Source organism: Larimichthys crocea, chromosome IX, assembly GCF_000972845.2.
Source record: "Larimichthys crocea isolate SSNF chromosome IX, L_crocea_2.0, whole genome shotgun sequence".
NCBI classification, from domain to species: Eukaryota; Metazoa; Chordata; class Actinopteri; family Sciaenidae; genus Larimichthys; species Larimichthys crocea.
In genome coordinates, this window is record NC_040019.1 from 9,709,714 (window position 1) to 9,726,120 (window position 16,407).

Genomic DNA, 16,407 nt, shown 5'->3' on the forward strand with positions numbered 1-16,407 from the left:
AGCTTTGTGAAAAAAAGGGTTAGGGTTAAGACAAATAGAGATTAAAACAAAAACATACAGTGTAATACATTATAAACATAAGTGAGGTGAGAATGTTGCCAGTATTTACTGTAAAAGCTAAAGCGTGGGATCACACATTGCACAACGCCTTCTTGAGAGCAGAGATGGGTGGTGGTGGCAAGCTCCTGATACACTGAATTAAGTGGGTACTTTTTTGCCTTTTTTTTTTTCATCCTTCTAACACTGGAAATCAGTAAAGAAGCTCTGATAACTAAGCCCCCCTGATAAAGTACTGTACATTAAAGGATTGAGATTCATGAAACTCTGCACAAGATTACCACAGTTTTCTGAAATGTTTATAGATAGATAGATAGATAGATAGATAGATAGATAGATAGATAGATAGATAGATAGATAGATAGATAGATAGATAGATAGATAGATAGATAGATATCTCCGAAGATTTAGACCAACATTTCATGACCTATCTATCTATCTATCTATCTATCTATCTATCTATCTATCTATGGCCATGATGACAGAATTTACTGAAGTATTTAATTTTTTCAAGTCAAAGTTCTAGTGTTTATGTCTCAGTTGTTTAAGTTTCCTGGAAGTTAGAAACAAAACAAAAAAATCAATCTACACATTACATTTGTGTCTTCACTTCCACTCAAGCAGAGTATTCTCCCTGATTCTGACAGCCACAGTTACAAGCCTAACTAAGTGTTGATTGCTGAGTGCCGTTTTGAATGGACCCATTAATTCTGTTTGTTGAGCTGTCTCATTACAGAGTTAATAGTGCATTTGTCCTGATTGCGGTCATGTTACGGAACAGTGATCTCACTGTTGGACTAATGGGTGGAAGGTGCACTGCACGCACAGCAATATAGGATGATCTATCTGGTTTCCCTATACCAAAATGTCATTATTTTATCAAACTATCCATAACTACAGTCAGCTTAAGAATCGTTTTAGAAATGGAACTAAATCTGATTTGTTTTCATTTAGGTCCAGACAATAGAGGAAACAACACACAACAGAGAACAACAGGTGCCATATCCACAATGAAAAAAATACTGTATTTCCAAGGACAGCATGCTTATGTAAAATTTATATGGAATCTCCACTACAGACATCATGTGCCATGTATAATGGCACTTGTGTGTAAATAAATTATAGGTTTTATCAAATCAGTAATTACGTTACTGTGTGCTAAATAATTGAGGCAGGCCACGCCACTGGCAATCATGCTCTACCTTCTGCCACAAACAAAGGTAACTGGTTCTAATCAGTGATCATGGGCTGCAGGATTAATTACAATAATTACAGATTCCTATTAAGTTAGAATATCTTGTTCGACTACATACATAACTTAATAAAAAAGATACCATGAAGTTGTGTACGTGGCCTAACAAGCAGCTAAAAGTCAAAACTAATCCTGAGTATACATTTTATATTGCTATGCTAAACAAACACTGACAAAATATGTCTTTCATTTAGCTTACCTTAAATAACTCTGGTGCTATAGACAATTAAGTCTTTCTTGCCAAATGCATTAGGACATGTACATGTTTGAAATGGATAAATACAGTGAAAATGAAAATGTTGTGTGTTAATACTGTGTGCCTGCATCTTGTCCTTGTCTTTGTTCTGTATTGTTTCCTGTATTATTTTACGGTGAAGCCAAAAACACAATGGAATATTAAGTTCAGAATTAACATGGAAGAGTAGTTTTGAAATGGACTGGAAAATTGATGTTATAAATAAGTTCAAACACGTAAAAAATAAGTGCTCCATTTAACTCCAACTGTCAAGAAAGGTTGTCTTCGGAGTTGTGATTTCTAACCCTGAAGCAGAAATAAAGTATACACCAATGACAAACGTAAAATCAGTAGATCATCTTTACCCTCTGGCAGAGGGTATCAGAACCAAATCAGTCCTGACTATCACACACAGATATGTTGCTGCCTTTGGGGATCTCGTACACGCAGAGAAAAGGGGCCTGCAATCACACGGCATCACCCCACAACACTTTTTTTAATAAAAAAGGAAAATGGAAGTCTTTGGTTTATTAAGGGACAAAGACTGAAACTAATGATGGTTTTCATTACTGATTAATATGTAGTTTCTTTTTTTCTTTTAAAAACGTTAGTAGCAGTATTTTCCTAGTTGTAACTTTACTTTTTCATGAACAAATATGCATTTGTCATGTAATATCTACAAATGTTATCTGTTTGCTACGCACTCCAGTAACTCTATTGCTATTAGACATCTGTTCCTCAATGTGGACGATAGAGAAAAACAGAAAAGCTTCCTTGTTTTTTCTCCCCCCTGAGAACCAGAACATACATGTTGGAAGCCTTCCTCTAGAGGACAACTCCACAAATATCTTTCTTCCTTTGGACTGCAGCTATCATGATGTCCCTGCTACAGTCCTCACTGTTTCTCCCTTTTTACCTCCTGTGTGATAGACATGAGATGAGAGATGACATTAACATTAAAAACAGGCATGCTCCATGTGTTTCTCGTTCTCACTCTGAATGTATAATCCTGTGAAACAGATGGGAGGAGGATATGTCTACATGCTTATTTGTGTAAAAGCCACCAACACTTGTTTTATCACCATTGGGTCTATGCATGATTGCCTTACTTAAATCGTATTAGTGTAGAGTCTTAATCAAATCAGCTTTCATTTTGTACAGCTCTCCAAACAGTCGACTTCTCGCACCAAAATGACAATGATGAACAATCCCTTAAATACATGTGGAGAGCCTATACATAAACAACCACAAAATAAAAAGCTACAAATCCCACCGTACCCATTGCTCACCTTGACAATGCTCTTAACCAGTCCGAAGACGCATCACCTACCGGTGACCTCAAGAGAGCATGCTATGCTGTGTTACACTTCCAAGGGTAATTGCTGTTAGATCAGAGCTAATCCAGAGCCAGACAAAATACCTGGAAAAAAAAAAGCACTGCGTGCTGTGCCTCTATATGGAGGCAAGGCAGATACAGCCATGACATACCAATGAGCTTCCTCTGGATACGCATACAATGTGTGAGGCCAAATGCCCATTTTCCCCTAAGGCTTATCAGAAGAGCTGTTCTGAAAACACCCCTATTCAGTTTTACTGATGGTGTATGAAAGGAAAGATTACATCTGACTTATTCTAAAATAGGAAATATAAAGTGTGGAGTTTGATAATAATAACATGGAAACATACGTAATTATCGGCACCCCAGCGAACGAAACAATTGTTAATTGTATGTATGATTCTCTTTGTGGCTTTCAGAAAAGGTCCTTTGTGAAACCTGTACAACGCCACCATTATCTACCACCTACACTACCTGAGGTCATACACAGCTTTTGGTTACATCTTACTACACAGAGTGAAGAAAATGTCTATGTTTTGTTTGGAATCAATGGGCTGATATTATCCAGACCGACAACTGGAAAAAGAAGACTTAAAAACATGTGTCTCTGTGCAGATAAAGCAAACTCCACCAGGAACTTGGACAGATGTGCATGATGGAGCATGAAAAAAAAATGTGGGAGGGAAACCATCAGTCCTGGGGAGATTAATGGTGCACATTTTTTATCTGAAAGGAAATCTCAGAGATTGTACAGCTTGGAGCGAATGCAAATAGGTACAAACACACCAGCATAGATAAAAGGTTTAAAATCTTTTGTAGGAACCGTGGGGATATGACGGTAGTGAGCTGTGCAGAGCTGGCATGTTTCCAAGGTGCAGAGCAAATTCTGGTGGGAATCAAATTTTATGGGTCTTAAACATCATTGTGGCCAGCTTATATGAACAATGATTCTCCTTTTCCTCTTTGAAACACACACACAGTGCTTGTCATGTTTGCAAAATAAGACCATTATGTGATTTTAATAATTCCATTAACTAGGTTAGTCGAGACCATTTAACTGTACACACACACACACACACACACACACACACACACACACATAAAAATAATGTAGTTAAATAGTCTCAACTAACCGAAGAAATATGTCTACGAAAAACACATTTGTTGGAACCGTTTACAAGAACATGGCATTGAATCCTGAGCACAGTCTTCTGCTAGCAGAAGAAAAACAGTAGTTCAGAATAAAAGCAATAAAAGTAAAGGTTAGTGAACAATATAGAGGTTGAATAAAAGAAGCAAGGACAAGAGGGATATAGACCAAGTCAGGCCCAAACTGAGTGAAAATGGGCTTTTTTTTTCCTGCCTATGATCTGGAAGACTAACCTGAACCAGGTTCTGGGTAAACCATACAATTTCACTGACAGTTTGATGTTGGCTTCCATAGTATTCCTCCACAGTCTTAAGTATGGCAGAGTGAGTAGTGTTTTAGTGTTTTGCAGATTGCAATTTGATGGACCCACCCAAGCAATTCAATTTCCTTTAGCGAACAGGAAGCTTTGTGACAACAAAATCACTCACCCATAGGAATAATTTATAATTGGAAAAAACTATGATAGTTTAACATAAAAAACATTGGTAAAAGTGGGAAGGGGGAGAAATGAAGTTGCTGAATGGAGTAAAACACTTCACAGCCTATTTTTGGCAATGCACTGTTTTCTTTTTCTTTTAATTCAGACAGATTGAATTTGTCTTTGTTGCCATTTCTGTTATTGGCAAGAAGTGAATGCCACAGAGAAAAGGGACTTTGAAAATAAATTGCTTATACTGATGACTGACTGATTCTTTGATTTCCACTAAATTAATTATGCATGGGAATGGCAGAAAATGGCTAAAAAGTTAGCATATCCATATATATTTTTTTAAAGCAGCCCTATCGAGGACTCTGAAAGTTGTAAGCAGCACTGCTTTTTGTCAAAAGCTGCTTTTCTTGTGTGTCACACAGAGCGTTGGCACAGAGCAGTCTGCATCCGACTGGCTCGAGTATCAGCAGGTTGCGATGCAGCATTTTCATTACAACTCTCCCAAGATAAGTTAGAACTTGCACACACAAGTAAGAGCGCTGCCCAGGCAAAAAGAAATTCCAACCTGCTCTCGAGCACCCTGATAGCTCTCACGTGGGGACTACACAACTTTGAGCAACACTGCAGCTTCCAAGCAGGAATCCAAATGTGAGCACACACAGACAAACACACACAGCGCCTCAAGGAACAAACGTTTCTTTCCATAAATTACTCTCAGAGTTCTTTTCTGTACTCATGTTTCATTTAGTTCAGACAGTCAGGGCTACTCCACTATTGTGTTCATTCATGTAATTTTGTTCAGTCAGAATCCTCATGCATTAAAACAGACTTTTCACACAGAACAAGCTAAAGGTGTTCAGCAACTTGTTAGTGGGGGCTTTTCTTTGTATGTCTACCTGTGTACATGAAGGGGAACTGTGTAAAAGCAGACACAAAGGAATTAAGGAGCCAACATTATGTCAAAGCTCCCAGCTAATCAAATACTAATCAAGTGAAAATTCAATAATAAATTCAATAATCCCCAATTCTTCATTCAGGATAACAGCGAGTCAATGTCTGATTGGTTTCTCTGTCTGTAAATGTGTCTGTGTGAATGTCTTTTTCAATTTTAGCCCCAAATACAAACTTACTTCCATTCTATTTAATGAAAGCTATTTGTTTTTACACAAAACACTTGGTATCAATAATTTTAGGTGAGGTTCGATTCTCAAAATTAAACGTCAGGACGGTACACATATAAGCATCGATCTGCCCAACTTTAGCAGTGAAATGCCAGAAGAAAAGAAATATCACATTCTGATAGAAGCAGTGGACAAAAAAAAAACATATTCAACTCAGGCGGCTGGACTCTCCATGAACTTAACAAAACCGATCAAATCAAACAGCAGGAATAATAGGAATGGAGTTTATTCATCTTTTGGAGAAAAAAAAAATGAAAATTTTGTTCAAGTAGATTTCTGTTAAATTCAGATGACTGGTAGAGAAGGCAAAGTGTGTTAATCTGTTTAGAAACCTGGTGAAAACATTGATTTCACCTTTTTCAAAGTTGGATTCAATGCTGTCTTTATCCAAGTCTATCCAATTCCCTTCTATTTCCTGTCTTTTGTACATTTGTTACAACCATATCTCAGGGTATGAAAAGCAGTAACATAAAACCAGATTGATTTTAAGGTTAATAAACAAAAGTATTTTATTAAATGAAAGTTCAGATGGTTTTTTAAACAAAAGGAGGTGAGGCAAAAGGGAACTAAGGGCGAGTGAGTGCTGTTAAACGAACAAACAAGTATAACAAAAGGAGAACTCTAACAAAGCCTATAATATCTAACTAGAAAACCAAAACGAGAAAGAAAAACCTCACTATCTAAATCTAACACTAAATAACAAAACACGCATCCAAAACAGCAATCCTGAACTAATGGGTCTAACATAAAAATACTCTTGAGTGCAATCAGTCACTAAATGTCTAAACTAATCCCTGCCCAGTCCCAGGAGAAATCCTCACCGATTTTAACAGTTTCCAAACACGATTTTTGTAGAACAAAACGAGGCGAGCTCATAGCCATAATACAAAATCAAGCTGCCACGATGCTCTGGCGGCTGCTGTTTAAATGCCCTTTTGGGCCCCGTGGATTGGTCGGCAGAGGATGCAGAGAATCTCGCAGCCAATCCCAATCCCCTCGGCTTGGAGATCGGCGCCTCCAACCCCTCACCAGCAACCGCAGACCTGAATTTACATAAAGAAGAGACACCACACACACATATGCGCCAGGGCGAAACGGTTGCGGCCGTAACAACATTGAAAACAGAGATTTATGTGTGTTCCTCTTGCAGTACTGAGGTCTTTACTGTCCCTAGATGATGACCTCAGCGATCTGTATGCAAGTTTGAACTTTGATTTGAATCTAAAATATTCAACTTGTCTAGATATCATGCTTGGTTAAAGATGTTTTGTTCAAGTTGATGGATTTCACCCAAACTCCCTGTGCCCCATATGTCTGGTTCACATTATAAAAAAAAGTATTTCACTAAGAGAGCAAATACATTACACACATTTTTGTCACAGGGGGCCGTCTATTATGTGGTGGGGGACACACCAGAGGAGCCCAAGGAGCAAAAAGAGCAACTAAATGGAATTGCTTTTATAAATCAGTGTCACATTATGCATTCAGTGCACAGACTAGTAAGTCCCTCTACAGTATACAAACAGTAAGTTTATGAATCTTTTGGGAATCTACTTGCTAGATGCTCTTTGTTAGATACACAATCCAGCCTGTTCTTTGATACCAGCTCTGCTTTACATATCAAGATAAGTTGTCTTGGACTTACAGAGGGTACACCCACATAAAACAATGTTAAAACATACTTGCGATGAAAATCATAAGGATAAAGTTGATTATATGTTGTTGACTTATGTCATATGGCAGCACTGTGAAAATAGCTCAGTCGAAATCCATCAAGATGTCACAATAAAACGCTTACAGGCGCATGGCATGACACGAGCTGAAATGTTTAGGTTGCCTTCATTTTTTCATGCCAATGTCTAAATAAATGCGGGCCACTGGTTTCGGTTTACATGAAAAGAGACATGATAGTCCTTGTGAGAGTCCCTGTGCTTGTCACTGAACCTATGAAAGCTTTCAGGAGCATAGTGGAGGGTCCCGTTTTAAAATGCTAATGCCTGGAACGACTGTCAGGTCGGTAACAGTAGCTGTACAACACATATGTATAAGTATTCTCCAAGCGGCACGTTCAGGTTTCTACACATCAGATTTTATTGAGCTTCAAAAATTACATTACAGATTGCAATTGTGTATAAGATGACAATCTAATTTGTTTATACATAAGTAAACAGAGCTGCGCCTCATGTTTATGTACTAGAAAGGGTAAACATTTTATCAGGATCTACCTGTTTTTTGTTTTTTTTTATTATTAATATTTATGCTGTTTCAGTAAATCACCTCAAAAAGGTTGCATCTTGGCTGTTTTATTTCAAAACACGCAATATCTGACAAACAAGAACAAATCCAAACAAAAGAAAAAAGCTGTTGTATGCCCTCATTTGCCGACATTATCTTTGATCTTCTCTGCCAATTAATAAAAAAAAAAAAGGGGGGGGGGGGGGTTGTGCTTGTTGTTGCTTTGCATAAATCAGAGGAAAAGACGACCAGAAAGACCGAGCTTCTGCATTCATTACAGCTATTTACATAAACTTCTTTGTTCAGTCCGTCAAAGATAACTACAATGCGCCTCTCAGCAATGGTAATGATCAAATGATTATCTGAAGATCAAAGCTGTCCACCACTGCCACAAGACAAAAACTAAGACACTGGTAAGAAAAATTTGCATTAAATACAGTTCCTGCTAAACAGAGCAACCAGCACGGGTCACTGACCACAAGTCATTCATCCTTTTTTTTAATGCCATCACTTAGGCCTGTAACCATTAAGCTAAATGGCCATGATTTGTCACTCTCTGCCTGTCAAATGACTTTCCCCATGAGGTGAGATGACACAACCTCACAATCTGTTGTTTGTTTGGTTTTTTCCCCCTTGCATAAGAACGCCGCGTGTCTCTCTGTAGTACTCGCACCACAAACAAAAGAAACATTTAGAGTAGTCAGACTACAATCAAACATGGCGATGTAAGCAAATACCAGTATGCTTATTATGACAGCGGGAGCAAGACGCATACAAATCCATGCAGGTGCAAAAGAAATCTGCAGATGTACAAAAGGCAGAATACGTGCATGCACTCCGTACATCAAACTTCTAAAGTCAACTCAAACTAAATGTTTAGTGATTGTAAAACTGTGTGCACAAGCCTGACTTCCACTCCCAGAGTAAGCCGTCAGTGGGTGTGGAAGTGCTTCTTAATCAGCTGTTATATGATATGAACACTGATATCTGATATCTTTAAATCTGTTAATGGAAAGAACAATGAGGGCACGGGATTTCACTACATGTCAACAGACTGGAAGAAAAACAAATAAATGCTTCCATAGAAAAATCAGTGATGAGTATAAATATTATGTGAATTTGCACGTTCACAGTCACTTTAACACCTGACTGTGAATTTTTTATTTATTTATTTAGACTTTAGAGCTCGACAAATTTGTTTTAGTGCCTCATTCTAACCCAGCACCTTATTGAGACACTGTTTTTTTCCCCTTTCTCACACATTTTGTGGTGAAATGTCAGAGCTGCCACACTTTTATACAATCAAAAATATCTGTGGCTGCTTTTAACACCAGAGTCATCAATCTTTAACACATGTAAGTGCAAGCCATGGGAAGCAGTGGTGTCTCGACTATCATCAAAATCATTTAAAGTGAAAGATAAGAACTGAATAGCATGTGTATGCATATTGCACATATTATAAACAGTTGAAACCAGAAGTTTACATACACTGTATGAAAAGACACATATTCTTTAAATAAATGCCACAATAATGAGAGAAGGATTTTTTAGACAATTTTTTATTACTTTCTTCGAAGTCAGAAGTTTACATACACTGAGATTACTATGCATTTAAACAATTTGGGAAAGCCCAGATGATGATGTCATATCTTTGGAAGCTTCTGATAGGTTTATTGACAACATTTGAGTTAATTAGAGACATGCCTGTGAATGTATTTTAAGGCACACCTGAAACACAACGCTTCTTTGTGTAACATCATGGGAAAGTCAAAAGAAATCAGCCAAGATATCAGGAAGAGAACTGTGGACTTGCACAAGTCTGGTTCATCCTTGGGTGCAATTTCCAGATGCCTGAAGGTGCCACGTTCATCTGTTCAAACAATTATACGCAAGCATAAACACCATGGTCCGAAATGTGCATATCAACCCAAGAACAAAAGCAAAAGACCTTGTGAAGATGTTGGCTGAAGCTGGCAAGAGTGTGTCATTATCCACAGTGAAACGAGTACTTTACCGACATGGGCTGAAAGGCCACTCTGCCAGGAAGAACCCATTATTCCAAAAGAAACATAAAAAGCCAGATTACAGTTTGCACACAGGGACAAAGACCTTAATTTTTGGAGACATGTCCTGTGGTCTGATGAAACTAAAATCAAACTGTTTGGCTATAATGATCATCGTTACGTTTGGAGGAAAAAGGGGGAAGCTTGCAAGCCTGAGAGCACCATCCCAACTGTGAAATACGGGGGTGGCAGCATCATGTTGTGGGGTTGTTTTGCTGCAGGAGGGACTGGTGCACTTCACAAAATAGATGGCATCATGAGGAAAGAACAGTATGTGGAAATACTGAAGCAACATCTCAAGACATCAGCCAGGAAGTTAAAGCTTGGGCACAAATGGGTCTTCCAAATGGACAATGACCCGAAGCATACTGCTAAACTGGTTACAAAGTGGCTTAAAGATAGCAAAGTCAATGTTTTGCAGTGGCCATCACAAAGCCCTGATCTCAATCCTATTGAAAATGTATGGGCAGAGCTGAAAAGGCATGTGAGAGCAAGGCGGCCTACAAACCTGGCTCAGTTACACCAGTTCTGTCAGGAGGAATGGGCCAAAATTCCTGCCAACTATTGTGAGAAGCTTGTGGATGGATATCCAAAACGTTAGTCCCAAGTCATACAGTTTAAAGGCAATGGTACCAAATACTAATGAAATGTATGTAAACTTCTGACTTTGAAGAAAGTAATAAAAAATTCAAAAATTGTCTTTAAAAAAATCCTTCACTCATTATTCTGGCATTTAGCAAATAGAAATAATTTTTGTAATCCTAACGGACCTAAAACAGGAAAAGTGATTGTCTGATTTCATGTCAGACAGTGAGAAAAAAAGCATATGTCTTTTTATACAGTGTATGTAAACTTCTGGTTCCAACTGTAATTACATTCACAGCCAATGATGATAAATTATGTTGGAAGCAGACACAACATGAACTTAAATAAATAAATCATGTAATGCTGCATCCAACCGGATATATGATATATTTCTGACTGATAACAGGTAATGGTTAATTTGGCTACACAGTCGGAATACCGAGCAATAAACAAATGAGTTTCTTTTCTATCAGAAACCTGCTATTTTGCTGTGTACAAACAAACCAAAGGAAATGACTGTGGCAATACATGCACAGAGTGTAGTTAGGGACAAAATTCACACTACAAATTTGACAGCCTGTAGTAGAGCATTCATCCTAAAAAATGTCAGCCTGCTATAGGTCTATTATAGCAGGTCAAAAGATGATAAATAGACCATTTGATGGCCTATGAATGCTCCACCGTGGATCCTATTCTCTATGGTCTCTTAACACTCTCTGTATATCGGATGGATGAGCTTGTTTATAGTATTCCTAACCACACTCCATTCAAAATGTTACTAAATTAGGTGCTACATTTTTTAAATTCATCATGGAAACTCACACATCCATCCATCCATCTCAGCTCCACACATGTAATAACCACCATCTCTCCTCTTGACCTTTCCCCCCCTTCTTCATTTCTTGTCCTGCGGTGCTAAGCTCAACCTCCTGACAAAAGATTGAGATGTAGTGCAGTGTGTACATGTACTGTGCCCACAGGGAACAGAGCGCTCCAGTGCAGGCGTTCTTTTTTTTTTTTTTCACTTTACTACTGTTGCTTTTAATCTCCAATCTCTAAGCAAGCAAGGTCTGCTGTAACTCCTAGCTCAGAGAGATACAGCAAGGCAGAGAGCGGGAGAGATGGAGAGGGAGGAAAAGGCTGGTTGACATGACTGGGTTTGATAAGATGTGTGAAAAAAGAAAAGAAAAAGACTAAGAAGTGATGGAAAATGAGTGTATGTGTAAAGCTGCAGTCCAATATGATAAAGAGGTGATAAAGGACAGCAAGACGTTTGAATCACCCGTGAAGGTTTTCATAAAAGGTGAACTAAAGAGGTGTTTACCGAGTCCGCCATGTTGCTAAATGTATTGATTTCCACCTGGTCCCACAGCATCGCTTGAACATGAGCAAAGAAAATGATCCTGGGTCACAAAACGTAGCAGCACAGGAACTCCCTCTCTTGCATTACCAACATATTTTGCACATTGCACAACTAAAACCGCATTAAAAATGAACACTCAATTTTTAAAGTGAAATGATGGCGCAACAGTAGAATATGTAGGCAAGAGAGAGAAGGTGGAAAGTTCAACACGTAGATCGAAGGTGGCTGCAAACCCTGCCCCCCTCCCCAGACGATAAAATGCACCCACACAAAATACAAAAACATATCGGCAAATCTAATGCACATCATTTCACCAAAGGTACCACAAGCACCAAAGGCTGTGTGCCTATTAAATACATTGATTTCACTCACTGATTTCCTGCTTTTAAACACATATGGAAAGAGATGATAAAGGCAAAACAAGAAAGGGGGAAGGGGAAGGAGCCCTGTACATTTCCTCTGCACTGCCCTTTCTGCTCATCTATCCTCCATGACACTTGAGGTAATAAATCAAGGCTGAGCAGGCAGGCCACAGTGGGGAAGGGGACTTTCTGTCCCCCCCCCCCGCCCCTCCTTCACTAACCTCTGACGTTGGTTCGACAAAACAATTGGACATCTGACAGTATTGAAGAAACAGGCGCAAGGCTCTGCTCATTATCTGGTTGGATGCCTAATAAGGAGATCTCGGTGGTGCAATTTGCAAAAAAAAAAAAATGTAAGCGAAAGTGAATGTGGTGTAATGTAACACGTGAGATTTGCTCCTTTACACGTCAGTGAAGTGCGTGAGTGAGCGCACATGAAAAAAAAGGGGGTCCGTTAATGTGTTCCTAAAATAAAACAGCCAATTATATTATTTTAGGAATAAGAGGTCAAAATGTCTTTCACCAAGAGGAAAAAAAAAAGTGTGTCTCAGGTATTTATTCTCTGAACCAGTGAGAAATTCCACTTACACAGGATTTAAAATTGTTTACCATGAGTTGTTTGCATTATTTGCAACTATTTTCTGTTCTTTAGTTCAGATTACATTACTGGAGGTAGCATTCTCTGTGCGGTTATTGTTGTGTGGCAAGCACTGATGTCAACAGCTTTCCGAAAGCTTCAGAACAACAGACATTAAACACACAGAATACAGTGTCGGTGGCTGGTAGCCTCAGTCCAACAAAGTCTGCACACTATACAGTCCTATATAATGTTTAGTGGGTATTAAACCATAAAATGGAAAAAAAAGGAATAAATAAAAAATGCCCCTGCTTGAGCTCACATAATATGTGTGTGTGTGCGTGTGTGTGTGTGCGTGTGTGTGGCTGTGTATTTGGCAAGGCTTAAGCTTTAGTAGCATCCTGGAGCGTCTGAATTCGCAATTTTAATAGGAGGGAGAAAATGATAAGGTAGAATATTAATGCCACAAACGCACTCCCTGATAATAAAAATCCACTGTCTATGTAATTCAATTTGCTCATTTTGTTCCGCTAAATCAACAACGGTGTGTATATTGCATGACGTCGGAAGCAACATTTCATCTCACAAGCAGGACTCTGCCATTAATACATCCATCAGGAGAAAAAGCTGTCAAACATGACCGAATGCATTATGGTGGTGAATACTGAAGGGAAACACAGGTGAGTCAAAATGTCTCCTTCTGTCTTGGGCTGCTGTCAGGATCTTAACACAATTATACAAGTTTTCACGTCGACATTTGCTTTCGGTTCGTGGCCGTGTCATGACACATACCCAGAGAGTGTCTTACAATACCAGCTTGTCTCAAAAAAAAAAAAAAAAAAAAAAAAAAAAAAAGGTATTTTGTTCTTTTTTGAGTATCACACTTATTGCAGCTTAAATCTAAAAAATATATATATATATTAGTAGAAGACGTTATTTAAAAATAAAATCTTATTGGTGCTTTAATTTATTTCAGTTGTATAATGAGAAATTTACAATTTATCATGGATTCAACTACTTCATAGTCATTATTTTCCCAATCTTGTCAACGGCGCGGGCAAACATGTTCGCATTTAAACTATTAAAAGCACTTTTTTTTTTTTTCCTTACTCCCCCCCTCCGCAGCATGCAGTCATGCACTGGAAGGGTGAAGCAGCAAATTTGCTAGTTGGCTGACTGGGAGGACAGAGAGGCCTTTCTCACCAGTCAACGGCTGTCCTTAATGAGAATAGAAAGTGATTTACTAGCCTAATGCTCCAGCCCTGAGCCTGCCTGCCCGCCTTTGCTTCGCGCAGCCAGTTTAGTCGGCACTCTTCATACTGAGAATGAAACTGAGACCAAAGGAAGATGGACAAAAAAAAAAAAAAAAAAAAAAAAAAAAAAAAAAAAAAAAAAAAAAAAGAAGAAGATAGCAAACCCACAGTCCGAAAAAACTGTAGTAATGAGACGTGGATTCTCTCAGTACCCACATCACTGACCTCCACAGAGTCTTGCATCTTGGTGTTTGCCACGTAACACGTTTTCTATCATACTGCCAGTACAGTTTCCCTGAACAGATTGGGAGGTGGGAAACATACAGCATTCTGCAATTATGATCCACCGTGTGTGGCTTATTGCATTTAACAGACATTACTGTGTGCCACACCGCTCCCCGCACATCTACACAGTCATAAAAAAAAACAGTTTGCTCGCTTCACACATCAGAACGGGTAAGTATGAGAACATCCATCTTTCACATGACACTGTGACAGAAGTGAAAAAACATGGCGAAAGCAAAAAAGGTAAGCAAGTTCCCGTCTGCTCCTCTTATGAAGCAAATATCTTGTGTGGTAAGGTAGGAAATACATCCCCCCCGCTATTATTGTCCTCTATGATTTTCCAATCAGTGCTGCTTCTCCCACGCGACCACTTTAAAACCAGTGTCTTTAACCGAGGAACTTCAGATGACCTGTCAGAGATCAGCTCACGCAGTTATCTGTGACTAAACACAAAAAGGGTGTGTGTTGTGTGCAGGTTCCCCCTTTTAAACCCGACATGGTCAAATGTTACAAACTCTAACCCTATCCAGTTAAACTTAAACCACCAGGAATGTGTGTGTGTGTGTGTGTGCTCCGAATTATGAGCTCAAGTGAGAATAAAAATAGCAATTTCATGCATATTTGCAGGGCCAAATTGCATTCCTTGATTGGGGCAGCGTACTTTGGGGGGTATGCGTGAAATTTCAAAGTCATAATCATGTTTAACCACAAAAATGGGAAAGCCAGACGGAAAGAGGGAGTACGAAAGGAAGAGGAAGGAAGGAGAGAGGAGGAAATAAGAGTGTCACCTAAATGTGAGTGGTGGTTTGTGTTGGACAGAAGCTTTAAGAAGATTTCAAATGAAGGGGACACAAATGATATCATTTTTTTCCTGGATTATTGGTTGCACATGCTGGCTTAATTATTACAGTTGATCCCAAACAATGTAATGGAGACAGGACAGGTGCTTCAACATTTGGGAATGTTTGAAAACACCAGTGTCCATGGTTCCTATGCGCACAAATGCGCACAAATGCGCATCTGGCTGGTTATCACCGTGGAGTACAGTACCAAAGCAGTTTCTTACCGAGTGTGAAGTAAGGGAGAGCTGTGTTGTCAAGATCATCCATTACGGAAATTCGCCCAGGTAGGTCGGTTCTAACGAATAACAGAAGTCGGGATTCCCCCCCTCCTCCTGATCCTCCTCCTCCGGTTCCTCCTCCAGTTCCTCCTCCACCAACACCACCACCACCACCACCACCTGCTCCAGCAGCGGCGGCAGCAGCAGCAGCACCAGCACCCCCTCCTCCTCCTCCGACCACGTTCCCCGAGGCTCCGCCGGTGAAGCTGAACTCGTTCTCCCGGAGTACGGGCAGGGTAGAGACGGTGACGGTTTTCACCTCACATGGCGTCTCCGCGTCGCTCTCTTTGTCCCTCTCCTCGTCGGGCGATGCCGCCCCTCTGTTCGCTCGGACCGTCCGGGTTTGTGTTAATAAAAAGAGCCCCACGAGAAGGACGCGGACGTGCAGCAGTAATATCCTCGCCATCCTCCCGCTCCTCGCGTGTGGTTCTCTCGCTTTGAGTGGGGCTCATAAGCTGTCCGTTCACTTATAGTACAGTCGCTGCAAAGGAGTCGCGTCCGTCCAGGAGGCGGCAGCACAGGTGTACTGAGAATGACATCTCCCGGCTCCACGCATCCATCTGCGGGGATAACAAATCACTTTAACACAAGCACGTGTCCTTTAAAAGACATATATGAGGTGGAGTCAGCGTGGCAGCCATTATGTAGGCTTTTCAGCCTTTATGTGTTAGAATAAAAGTTACAAGACCTTTTGATTATAATGAAGAATCTGAAAAAAAGTTCAGAAGCTTTTACCTTTAAAACCTTTAAAACAAACTGAAATCAGTGATTGAGGTAGGACTTGGACTGTTATATTTACAAGTAAGTAAATTAATACACCAGTCTTGGAGTACACTTACAGTACAAGTACACATTTAAGGTACCTTACTTGAGTAATTTCAATTTATGCAACTTTATTGCTGGTGATACTGTATCAATTAACT

General features: G+C 39.5%; 1 protein-coding gene across 2 annotated transcripts in view; it reads right to left on the bottom strand.

Moving 5' to 3' along the window:
- Window positions 1–16,135, bottom strand: part of astn2 (astrotactin 2) — a 240,246-nt gene extending 224,111 nt beyond the window's left edge. Inside the window, exon 1 of one of the 2 annotated variants that reach the window (XM_027282013.1) lies at window positions 15,431–16,135. In XM_027282013.1, the coding sequence (XP_027137814.1) occupies window positions 15,431–15,890 (460 nt within the window). In that variant the 5' untranslated portion in view covers window positions 15,891–16,135. The remainder of the gene's footprint in view (window positions 1–15,430) is intronic. The other variant, XM_027282012.1, reaches the window with a different exon arrangement.
- Between the last annotated feature and the right edge of the window lie 272 nt (window positions 16,136–16,407).